Source organism: Suricata suricatta, chromosome 17 (genome assembly GCF_006229205.1).
Source record: "Suricata suricatta isolate VVHF042 chromosome 17, meerkat_22Aug2017_6uvM2_HiC, whole genome shotgun sequence".
In the NCBI taxonomy this organism is placed as follows: domain Eukaryota; kingdom Metazoa; phylum Chordata; class Mammalia; order Carnivora; family Herpestidae; genus Suricata; species Suricata suricatta.
The window spans coordinates 52051208-52063241 of record NC_043716.1 but is presented as its reverse complement, the minus strand read 5'-3'; the positions used below and the strand labels follow the sequence as shown (position 1 = coordinate 52063241).

Genomic DNA, 12034 nt, shown 5'->3' with positions numbered 1-12034 from the left:
CTGTTCTTCAGCTTCGACCCCATGCCTGAAGGCAGCCCGGGCAATCTCTCTCCTAGCCTTCACTGGCTGCTGTCTGGGAAAACGTGGCTGGCTGTGGTGCCCCCGTCCTACTTGCCACCCAGGGCCACCCCAGCACCTTGTGCAGCCCCCGGCAATCCAGCATGGCTGTCAGCTGGTGAAGGCCGGACTCCGATGAGTTCAACAGGAGCTGGATTCCGAGTAGGTCTTTCTGAAGCAGGAAGAGGCAAACACACGGGCAGGTGGAGAGACAGAGTGAGCGGTGGGGGTGGGCTTGTGGATAACACATCAGATAGCAGCGCGTGCAAAGAGGCCTTTCAACTCAAGGGAAGGAGGGGGGCTAGACCCCTGGGGAGGGGAGCGCTCTCCACTGCCTGGCTCTGCACAGCCATGGGGTTCAGGAGGGGTGAGGAGGGGAGAAGGGTTGTCCGGGTCCAGCTGGGGCTCCCCCCGTTCCAGCACAGATTCTGCGGGGAGGCTGCTGCCTTACCTCTGCCGTGGGGAACCGGGGGACGGCAAACTGCAGCAGACCGGCCACCTGGATCTGCATGGTGGTGAGCGAGCGCTGGAAGACGGTCAGGGCCTGGCCAGGAGAGACCGCAGCCCCGCTGTGAGGCCCACCTTCTCTGGCACGGTTCCCCGGCAGTCCTGCCCGCTGGCGTCCTGATTCCTGCCCTTCCCCTCAACCCCCAGGCTTTGCGGGAGCGGCACGGGTTTGGACCAAGGTGTGGTCCTCGGACAAGCGGCATCAGCCTTGCGATGGAGCCAAAGCACTCAGTCACCTACACTCTACTGGTCGGTGTTGGGACTTGGGGTCAAGAGGGGGCAGTAGGCAGGGTGAGACAGGGATGGGTGGGCATACCTGCTGGAAGGGGCTGCTTACGCTCTGACCGCAATAGAGGTAGTAACGGGTCACCTCTGCAAGGCAAAGGCATCGACATCAGGCAGGAGCTCAGGGGTGATCAGACCCTCAGTGGCCAAGCTGGTCCCCAAGGCGCTTCTAAGAAATGGCCCAGAGGTCCAGCTGGACCTAACGGTGGGGGGGTGGGGAAGGGCAGGGGACTACAGGACCAAAAGTTCTGGCTGGCCGTAGGACTGGTCTGAGTAGACAGAGGGCCCAAGGGGTGGTTACCGGTGCGGATGTGGCCCTCTGTGATGTTCAGGATGAAGGTGTCGGGAGCTGAGCAGAAGTCACTGGTGCTCTGAGCCGGGGAGAGATGGGAGGGTGGAGGAGAGTTACAACACCGGGGTCCCGGCTGGAGTCAGGCACCGTCGGCCCCAGCTGCTCGGACCCCTCCACTCAGTCCTGGATGGATAGGGACAGGCAGGAGCCAGCTTCCCCGGGCCTGAATCCTGGCTCTGCCCCTTCCTAGCTCTGCAAGTTGGAACAAGTGACTTACTTCTGTGTGTCTCAGCTGCCTCGTCAATAACACAGAGAGAAAAACGCTGTCCACCTTATGACCTGATCTGTGTAAAACACCCAGGGCACCTGGGTGGCTCAGTCACCAAGCATCTGACTTTGGCTCAGGTCAAGATCTCACAGTTTGTGAGTTGGAGCCCCGCTTCGGGTGAGGCCCATGTCTCTTTCTCTCCCTCTCTGCCCCTCGTGGGATTCTCTCTCTTTCTGCCCCTCATCCACTTGCGTCCTCTATCAAAACATTAAAATAAACAAACAAATAAATAAAAAAACCAGAAAAGTGACTGGTGGAGAGCCGGCACTTCGAACTGTTAGTTCTTACTCTTTATTTCTCAGTCCCTGGGATGGATGTCAGGGGTCCATGCGCCTGCAAGACATATACTGGACAGTTCCTGCACCTCGGCCTTTGCAGGTCTCTGCTGTAGTTTTGTTTTGCTGTTATTAAGTCCCACATGCTTTTGGGGTGTCAATCTAGGAAGCGTCCCCTGGACTCTCTTCCTAAAGAATTCTGTTGGCACCGATCCACCTCTGAGCCTTTGGGTGCGGGTCCTGCTCAGGGTAAGATGGGAAGAGCGGGGGCTCCAGGCTCTGCCGCTGATGAGCTGGAGGACCTGGGCCCCACAGCATGGCCTGGAGAGGTGACAGCCAAGGGCCCACGGACTGTGGGGGGAGGGGTAGGCTAGGGCACTGGGAGAGGGAGCAGCAAGGAAGCCAGCGTCTGAGCCAGGCCTTTCCCAAGGTCCGGCTGGGGGTACAGTAGAGCATCGGGTAAGGGCAGCCCCCCTAATCTTATAGAGCAGTCAGAGTAAGCTCTGGTCCTCCAACCTGTTCCTAGGGGCTTCCCTGCTCCAGGGAGTGCTCCCCGAGCAGGGACCCCTCCCCTGGCCCCGCTCATGCACATGCGTGTCCTCCTTCCGGAGCGGTTCCATGCTGGGGCCGCATTCACTCATTCACAGTCAGCAACTACCTCTTTAGCACTTATTAGATGCCCTGTGCTGCTCTAGGCACGAGTCCGGGGCAAGCTGCATCAGGGTACTAATGGGCTCTGGGTAGGGCTGAAGAATAAGATGCCCTTTTACATATATATTTTTTTAATGTTTACTCATTTTTGAGAGAGACAGAGTGAGAGAAAGACACAGAATGTGAAGCAGGCTCCAGGCTCTGAGCTGTCAGCACAGAGCCGGATGTGGGGCTCGAACCCACGAATCCTAAGATCATGACCTGAGCCAAAGTCAGACACTTAACCGACTGAGCCCCCCAGGCACTCCCCCCAGATGCCCCTTTATTTTATTTAAAAATTTTTAATGTTTTTATTTATTTTTGAGAGAGAGAGAGACAGTGTGAGCAAGGGAGGGTCAGTGAGAGAAGGAGTCACAGGATCTGAAGACAGGCTCCAGGCTCTGAGCTAGAAGTCAGCACAGAGTCTGACGTGGGGCTCGAACCCACACACCATGAGATTATGACCTAAGCCAAAGTCAGACGCTTAACCGACTGAGCCACCCAAGCGCCCCTAGATGCCCCTTTAGATACGGAGCTTCCACAAAGACACATCTGTACATGTGCACGTGCCCACACACAGCCTCGTGCTCAGGACCCTGGGAGAATTGCTCTATATGCAAATCACTCACATGTCTCAATCAGACTGATTTAGCACTACCAGAGCCACAGCACCAGCAGGCCAGGGGGCATCCCTACCCCGTCACTAGAGCGGCAAAGAGGGAGGAGCCAGACCTGAATGGGGGATAGGAGGCCTTGGGGGAAGATAGAGTGAGGCTGCCATCTTGGTCTGGGTCACCACCCTCCAAAAGTAGGGGGCCCAGAGAGGGACAGGAGGCCCCCTCCCACCCCATGCAGACCGCCTGCTCTTCAGGCCCTTGAGTGAGGATTCAATTTTCCTGTCAAGGAAGACAAAGGCCCATATTCACACAGTGGGGATGGGATTAGGGGAAGAGGCAGGGGGCACTGGGTGCAGGGGGGGACTGGGCATCTGAGAAGCCCAGTGTCCGGCCCAGTTGAGGCAGCTCTGGAGAGCACAGTTGACGGTCTGAAGGAGGTCCCCGTGCCCCTCACATGATGACAAAAATGCACGACAAAGCAATGACGGCCACTGCTTACTGAACATTTCTGATAGGCCCAACCCTTCTCCTCCGGGACAAGCACTATCCCCATTTCACACTGGAAGCTGAGGTCTGGAGAGCTTCAGTAACTTTCCCAGGGGTCCCCTGTCGGGAAGGGGTGAGGCGGGCCTGGTGCTCCCCCCCCCTCCCGCCCCCCTGGGTGGCGGGATTCACAGGGAGTGCTCTGCTCAGCTGCCCGCTGGGATCAGAGCTCAGCTCCCCCAGATCCTACTCAGAACAGGTTCTGGGCGGGGGGGGGGGGGGGGGGGGGGGGGGGGGGGGGGGGGGGGGAGGACGGGCAGAGCTCCTTCCTAAAGGAGGTCCTCTCTTGGGGAGAGGGAAGGGACAGGCGGGGAGGAGCTGGGTGGCTGTCCTCGCTGGCCCCACAGTGCCAAGCAAGCAGGCCTCCCAGGGCAGGGCAGGGCGGCGGGACCACACAAAGGCTCCCACAACAGCCTGTGCCGCCCGCCTCCCGCGCAGCAGCTCGTCCTCACCCCGCTTCCCATTAGGATGCGCCAGGGGCCCGCAGCGCTCTCAAAGGCGCATTCAGCTCGCAAACAGCGCTCTCTCACACGGGCCTGACTCAACAATGAGGGAACCGGCCTTGCCCGCCAGAGCTGGCAGCCCAGGGCGCCCAGCTGGGGGATTAAACCGCCTCTGGCCTCCCCAAACACTGAAGCCCCCACGGGGAGGGAGCTGCCCCCCAAGGGGCAGCTCATGGCAGCAAGCTGGAAGTTTCCACTGCTTCCAGAAGGCAGAGGCTGCCCCAGGGGCCCCAAAAAGCCTGCCTAGTGCAGTCTTCTCCCTGTGCTTAAGGTCGGTGTCCCCAGAGGAGAGGCTGTCAGCCAGGCAGCTGTGCGTGTGGCTGGGGCCAGAAGCCACTCCCCTGGACTATGTACCCGCTCGCTCCTGATGACATCAGGATGCTTGGGAGCATGACCTGGGTCCTCCTATCCTGCGCTTCCCTGCATCTGGAGAGGCCCCGGCCCTTGGGACAGATTCCTGCCTGCTTATTCTCCTTCCTGCTCAAAGTGGACACTGCCTGGTGGGGGCAGGGAACAAAACAGGAGACACCCACCTCCTCTCCCTTCTGGATGAGCTCTGCCAGAAGGTGCCATGAGCCAAGCAGCACCAGGGGCCATTCATACTGTGGGCATCATGGAGGCACACTGCCCAAGGCCAGAGCGACCATCTGGCCCCCAAGTACCCGGGCAAGTCGTGAGTTTGGAGAGAGGGCTTCCAGAAGGTGCCCTTGACCATTCTTTTATCCCCAGGTAGCTAGGGCAGTGCAGAGGCAGGTCATGGGCTTAGTCTGTGGCCCCTGAATCAGATGCACACACACACACACACACACACACACACACACATACACACACACACAGAGCATGCACCTCCATGGTATCTGTTCACATGAGGTCAGTGATCTGCCTACAGGTCTTCTGTGGGCTGAGACTATGTCAAGAGCAAACATCATGTCCTCCTGGGTTCCGGGGCACCTGGCACCACTGAGTGCCACAGAGCCAGGAAGTCAGTGAGCAAACAACTCATGCACAGAGCTTAAATTGACCATGAGTTGTGTTTAAAGACCACACCTTCCTACGTAGGAAGCTTCCCCCACCTTGTGTGTTTCTTTTTAGACATTTTGAGCCACCACATCCAGCAACATACACCATTGTGTTTTAGGCTGTGTGAGTCCGAGGCAAGGGGCCAGAAGGCAAGCTAAATGCCACATTCCACATTCCTGATGCCCAGGGAAGCCGGCCAAGCAGTGTGATTCTGGAGCCGGAGGCTTCTCCAGCCTGATGTTGAGATCCTGCCCATTCCTACCAGACCCGGTTAGTCCTGCAGGCCCAGGGGGGTCGCTCGGCCATCCCGTGTGGCCGCAGCGGCTGGGAACGGGCCAGCGGGTGGGAGAGGGATCAGGCATCAGGCATCATCTCCTAAATCCCTCATGACCTTGGGCAGGCTTCTTCCTTTCTCTGTCTCCCTGGGAAGGGCAAGGGCGCCGGTGTGGATGAGCCAAGCTCACTCAGCTCCAAGATTCCAGGTTAGGGACAGAGACCGGAAGCTGGCCCCACCCTGGGGACTCCGGACGGGACACATCAACAGGCCATCAGACAGACAGTCCTGGTCGGACTACCCCCCACCCCCTACCCTGAACTCACCACCGCGGCCGCCGTGTCGGCCGCCAGGGACGTCCAGCTGAGGAAGAGAGCCAGCACGCCGCAGCACAGCATCCTGGGAGAGAGGCACAGGCTGGCAGGCGGGAACGCGGTGAGGGCAGTGCCCCCACCAGCCTCCGGTGCCCTTCCTCCTAGCCGCCACCCTGTCGCCCCTGGCCCCTGACACTCGCAGTGGTGGGCTCTCACATCAGCCCGCTGACTGCAGGGAGAGAGGCACGGAGCCTGGAGCACAGGTTCTGGGCTGAACAGACACACAGCCTCGAGGCCTCAAGCTATGAGGTGTTGGTTAGAGACGCAGAGGCTCTAAGGCCTGGGCTACATTCCTTCAGCTGCTCAGCACTCAGGCTCGGGGGCAGCGGGGACCCAGGGGGGAAAGCCCAATCCTTGCTCCGAGTCCAGATGGTAAGTCAGTGGCTGCCTTGGCTGGGGGCTGAGGAGGGGTCGGAAGGCGGCTTCAGGTTCTTGCCCCCTCCCACCACACCCTCCGAGGCTGGCCAGGTTCCCATTTCTCCCAGATGGTGGCACAGTCATCCCGCCAAGGTTGCCCTGCTCTCCAGCCCACCGACAGGGATACTCACGAGGCCAAGAGAGCCCTGGAGCGCCTGGCCAGGCTCAGGCAGGCGACGAGGCAGATGAGCAGGTCCAGGATAAACAGCAGGAGGTAGGACAGCCATCTGGGTGGACGGGGGAGGGACGGTCGGGGGGAGGTGTCACCCCACGCGCTGCCCACCGGGGAAACCTGCATGACGACCCCCCCCCCAGGACAAACTGCCCCAGGCCAGTGGCAGAGTACATGAGGCTGTGCCCCCCTGCCCGGGACAGGAAGACCCAGTGTGCGCAGCAGACAGGCTCCTCAAGGGCTCCCGGGGCTGCACGCCCCCATTCTGCCCGGACACAGGGGCCACTGCACCCCCCACCCCCCGCCCCCCGGCCCCTGCAGGCCGAGGATCTAAAGCAGCACTGCCCGCCAGCACTTTCTACAGTGCCGGACGTGCTCATCTCTGCACGGCCCACTGTATCTGCCCCCGCCTGCGCATGGCTCCGGAGCACTTGAGATACGGTTTGGGCGACGGAGGAGATGGATTTCTAAGCTTAGTTGCTTTTGAGTAACTTACATTCCAGTACCGCCTGTGGCTAGTGGCCCCACGCTGGACAGGACAGGTGGCCATGGTCTTTCTGCAGCCCCCAGTTCCATAGCTTTGGACCCTGGTCCCTGCTGCTTCGAGGACTCTCCCCAGCGTCAGATCACGGCCAACATTTATGTCTACAGATCTGAGAAAGCCCCTAACCTGCCGCTTCTGTGATGAAGGCCCAACCTAGCTTCCCGTCGTGCCCACCCAGCGGCCTGGGACACACGGCTTAGAATGGTTAGGTTCATTTCAGCAATGTTTGTGCCAGGCCTTGGGCTTAGTGCCAGGGGTGCCCGCGATAGGAGGGCAGAGGGCTCATTCCTAAACCACCAAGGAGCTTAGATGCCCCCCTCACTCCTCAGGCCCCACCCAGGGCTGCGCTGACAGGGACAGGCAGTCACCACCATTTGGGAGACTCTAACAAGCTACCCCCTTCCCTCCTTTGAGCCTCAGTTTCCAAGCCTTTACTGCTGGAACCTTCATGTCTCAGGGCTGGATGAAAAATTAAATGCTTGCTAGATGCAAAGCTTAATAAGGGATGTCATTGAGGGATTTCAAAGTCCCTCCTTTCCTGCTTCTCCAAAGCAGGGGCTGAGGAATCCAGAGCGTCCAAAGTCCAGAGGTGCTGATCCAATGCTAGCAAAGCCCCCTAGTTCTTTTGCCTCCAAACAGGATCCCAGGGGAGTCCTAACAACAGAGTGCCAGCCTCGCCTAGCAGCCACTTCTGTCTGCCCTGCACTGGGAGACTGCTGGACCAAAGGGACAGACAGAGGGGCTTCTCCAAGGCCCCGTAGTGGGAAGTCTTCTGATCATGATTATTTCCCTTGATGCAATAGCCAAATAAACTCACGGACCCCATCCTCTCCAGCAATGATTTGTTGCTTTGCCAGCACCGTCAGGAAGCTGAGAAGGCATGCAAAGTGCAGGTGGGAGGGGGCGGAGCTGGAAGACAGCGACAGTGGCTCCCAGAGGGAGGAGAGAGCACACTGAGGCCACCTGGTAGCCAAGCAACGTTCTTCCTGTCCTGGGAGTGGAGGCTGAGTGCCAAGAAAGGGGGCTAATCAAGACCCCCTGACTCGCTGCACGGAGATGTACCACAGCCTATGGGACTCTCAGGACTGGAGCTGGGGGTTTGGAGCAAGTGCGGGGCCCTCCCTCCACCAAGGAGCCAGTTTCCTTAGAGTCAAGGCAGAAAGGAATCTCAGGAACGGCACATGTGAGGACCCCATTCTGCATGAGGCCCAGAGGAGGAGAGCCTGGCCCAGGAACTCTGGACTCTCCACATCTGTGAGTCTTCCCGCAAGAGACGTGGCCAGCCGCCAGCACCTCTCAAAATCCTGGTTTCCTGTTTCAGGCCTCAAGGTTTCTTATTACCCCTCTCCCTGCTCTGCACATCAGCAGGAAATCAGGTTAGGATTGCTTCTGTCTCGCCCTCCATGATCGTGTTTCAATGCGTTTTCTCTGCATCTGCACCCCGTGTTGTAAGGAATTCCTGGAAATAGTTCTGTGAGGCGGATGTGTTTTCCCAGAGGAGCCCAGCCATGACCTGGGATGTGTTTCTAACCAAGAACTTGGCTCTGGTAGGAGCTACCCGGGGCCTTTCCTCCCAGAGGTCTCCCGGATCCCGGCTCCGCTGATGCCTTGGTCACGCCCCTTAGAAGCCTCTCGAAGAGGCTTGGCCTTTTATGGTCTCCAATACTTAGCCAGGCCTTGTCTACAAGTGCTGAAAAAGATGTGCTTAGCTGGATGGCTGTGCTCTAGAACCATCTGGAAAGCGAAGACGGGGAGTCTGTTCAGAGGAGTCCCTAAAGCTGGCTAGGTTGAGGCAGCCCAGGCAAGAGCAGAAATGGGCAAACAGTCGGTGAAGGAAGGAAGGGACAGAACACCGTTGGTTTTCAGGGGCCACGCGTGGGTGCTAACCTTGGACGAGGCCTTTTCTACCTCAGCCTGAACAAGGGGCCTGGGGATGGAGGTCAGGGGGACCCCTGGTCACCCACACGGAGACACCTGATAGGCTTTGTCATGACCCTTCCTCCCACTTTTAATGAAATCTCCTTAAAAAGAAGTCCTTATTGATACGTAAACTCTGACTGATTTCCTCTTTGTCATTATCTAATGCCCACAGGAGGCTCTTGTGGGGTAAGAGGTCCTGCTCCGGGTCCACTCACAGACGATGGCGGGGTCAAAGTGGACACCCACTTTCCACCTGCCCCCGAGCTCCCCTAAGCACCGTTCCAGACGTTCAGACAAATGGATGGCCCTCAGGTCACAGGACTAATCAGATGCCGCTGTTTTAGGTCATGGGTCACAGCCAAGTCCTTAGAGTCGAGAGTTTCTGTCACTTGGGAGAACGGCAGTTTTGAATGTCAGCAAAAAAAAAAGAATTGGTGGGAAGCTGGATCCGTGATGGCCGGATGGGCGGCAGGGATGAGTGGGGGGCGTCGGCCGGAGCTGGGGACTTCATGTGTTTCCACTGCCCAGGTCCGGCTTTATCCTACCCCAGGGGAAGGGAGAGCCTGGGACAGGAGGTCCCACCATAAGCCTATCCTCTGTGTTATTAGTCAGCTTCGGGGTGGGGCTTTCTCAAAAAGGAGAAACGAATCTAGAAAACCAGAGTAAAACTGTGCAACGGGGCAGTGGAGAAAGGCTCTGACCTAGAGTCTTGAGGGGGAACCAATGCATTTGGGGGGAGGGGTGGATTCCAAGAGCTGCTGTTTGCTCTTCAGGCCTCGTTTATTCACTCCAACCCAGTGCCTCCCTCCGTTGAGGTGCTGGGCCCTGGTGGCACGGTGGCATGCGCTTCTCAATCGGAAGACCCCCTCTCTCTGGCCGGGAGCCATCCAAAGCCAAGATGGCTGCCTCCTTCCTTGGCTCTCCCCAGAGGGACCTTCACGGGATCCTGCACAGAGGGAGGCAGCTGGTCCCTGGTCAGCTGACCTGTGTCCAGTGCCTTCACCTGCGTTGGGGTCTGGGGAACGGGGAGGCAGGGAGACGCAACGGGCTCCCAGAGATTAGAGGAGATAGGTATGAGTTTGTACAGCTGGGTGTGGGAAAGGTGGGGTGCTGCCCCTCAGCCCCCCATCCCTTGGGCTCTCCGTAAGTGAAGCTGGGGCCTCTCTGGCTTTGCCACGAGGGGAAGCTCTATGCAGGCAGATAGGTCACCATCTCCCTGGCCCCCTGCACCCCTGGGGCTGAGTCTGCAGGTGTGGGGGACCCTGCCCCTGAAACCTTGGCCAGCGAGGGACCCATAAAGCACTTGCATCTTACCCGGCACCAGCGTGGGAAAAATGCTGGCCCTGGAGGAGACCCCAGGGGCCAGACCCAGCCTCCAGCACTGGATCTTGGCACATCGTGGCCCCTTTGCCCCTTTCTGGGCCTCCAGGCCTGCCCACATAAGGGGGCTTCTTTGCATGACCGCCCCTCAGCACCAATACCGCTCTGATTTCAGTCGTGGCTTATTAAGGCCTTCTGGTGGCCCTTCCCTGCCTGGCCCCCAAGTGTAGGCGGGGCTGAAGGAAGACTCAGGGCGCCCGCTACCCCGCCCTCGGGCCCCTCACCTGTAGTACTCCACATAGCCGGTCTGGTCGGACACCTCGGTCAGCACCGTGGTGACCTCTCTCCACGCGGGCAGCCCAGACAGCTGGACAATGACATTGCCGGCCATCTGCTGCATGAACTTCAGCGTCTGGATATAATCGCCCCGGGCAGCCAGGATCTCACTGAGCCGAGCTAGGTGCTGCTCTAGGTCCACCTTCATCTTCTGGGTGGTTCCGGATACCTGGGGAGAGGCTGGGGTTAAGTCTGGCCTCCTCGGGTGGGAGGAAGCCAGAGATGTGCCTATCCTGACTTGAGCAAGAAGGCAGAGTCCCAGATCCCCTCTGCCCCCCGGGGCCTCATGTCCCTCCATCCGTGGGGGGGAGGGGAGGCCCGAGCTGGCCTTAACCCCAGCCCCAAGCACCCAGCCTTCCAAACGGGGAAACAAACAGAAGAACCTGTTTTGCTTCCTCGAAGATTCTTTTAAATCTTTGAACACCTTGGAGGAGCAATTCTTTTTTTTTTTTTTTTTTTTTTTTTAGACTGAGGAATAGACTATCTCATTGAAAAATCCTTCTGTTGCTACCTGACTTTTTGTCAGGCATTTTGGGATTTCTAAACGCCTCACAAGAGGAAGGCTTTGTCCTGGGACCTAGCAACAGCTCCCGGGACACCTGCGTGAAGGCAGAACAATAGCACTTTGAAATGACACAGATGGGACCGATCCTGCCTCCGAAGAGCCCGGCCAAGTGACAGGGGGAAATCGGGGCCTGCTCTGTGGCCTCATGCACCCGCCCCTGCTGCAGCTGTCCAGCCTGGTGGATGGACGGGCTTCCTCCCGGGGCTGGGCCTCGAGGGCCCGGAGCTGAGCGGACCCTTGAAGGAACAGCTTTCTTCCTAAAGGTACAGAGGGAAGGGCGAAGGCAGGAACTGTCCTTGGCTTTCAAAGAAGAAGCCACAAGTAGAGTCTGATCCAAACAGCCCAGACGCAGGGTTCCCGCCGGACCCAGAGATGCAGCCTGGGGACCCTGGGCTTGTCTCTCCACGCCTGCCCTGAGCCCGCGTGCTGGCGGCAAGGGGACAGAAGGCTCTGTTGTCGAAACTGGCCAAACCAACCAGCAGACCCGGCTGGAGGGCGGAGTGTGTGCTAATCCTCGGACCGCCTCAGTCCCCCGGGGTCTGGAAGGAAGATTAAACGCCAGGAGAAGGGACAGAAGCTTCCGGAAGGGAAGGCCCATTAGATGGCACTCCTGGTCACCAGTGGTGGGGCAGCGTGTGGGGCACCACGGTGGTGTTCACATCTGCGCGGCCCTGCGAGTTCCGGGTTCCAGAAGAGAGAATGGCCCCCTTTGTTCCCCTTTGTTTTGTTTTTCTGTGTCAGCAGCTTGTTCCGTTTCCCGGCTTGTTCTCATTCCTACGAGCTGCTTAAGGACTAAGCGATACCAGACGGCAGAGGTGGTCTGGATCGGGCAGTGTACAGCTTCGCACGGAAGGCAGGAAAACATAAAAGCGAATTCTCTAAATATCACCCTCATAAACTCTCCACTTCCATTCAGTAAGACCCACGTGTAAGTGTTTTGTCACCATTGGTCCAAAAGGCACTATTACTAAGTGTCAACCAAGATCAGGATAGAT

General features: G+C 58.5%; 1 protein-coding gene across 1 annotated transcript in view; it reads right to left on the bottom strand.

The window, feature by feature from the left end:
- The window catches only part of TTYH2 (tweety family member 2), a 38012-nt gene that overhangs the window by 10081 nt on the left and 15897 nt on the right, over window positions 1-12034 (bottom strand). Inside the window, exons 4-10 of the mRNA XM_029928659.1 lie at window positions 10423-10643; window positions 6314-6409; window positions 5718-5790; window positions 1151-1220; window positions 881-936; window positions 509-601; window positions 137-229 (exon numbers count right to left, since the gene is read on the bottom strand). Coding sequence (XP_029784519.1) covers window positions 137-229; window positions 509-601; window positions 881-936; window positions 1151-1220; window positions 5718-5790; window positions 6314-6409; window positions 10423-10643 — 702 coding nt within the window. The remainder of the gene's footprint in view (window positions 1-136; window positions 230-508; window positions 602-880; window positions 937-1150; window positions 1221-5717; window positions 5791-6313; window positions 6410-10422; window positions 10644-12034) is intronic.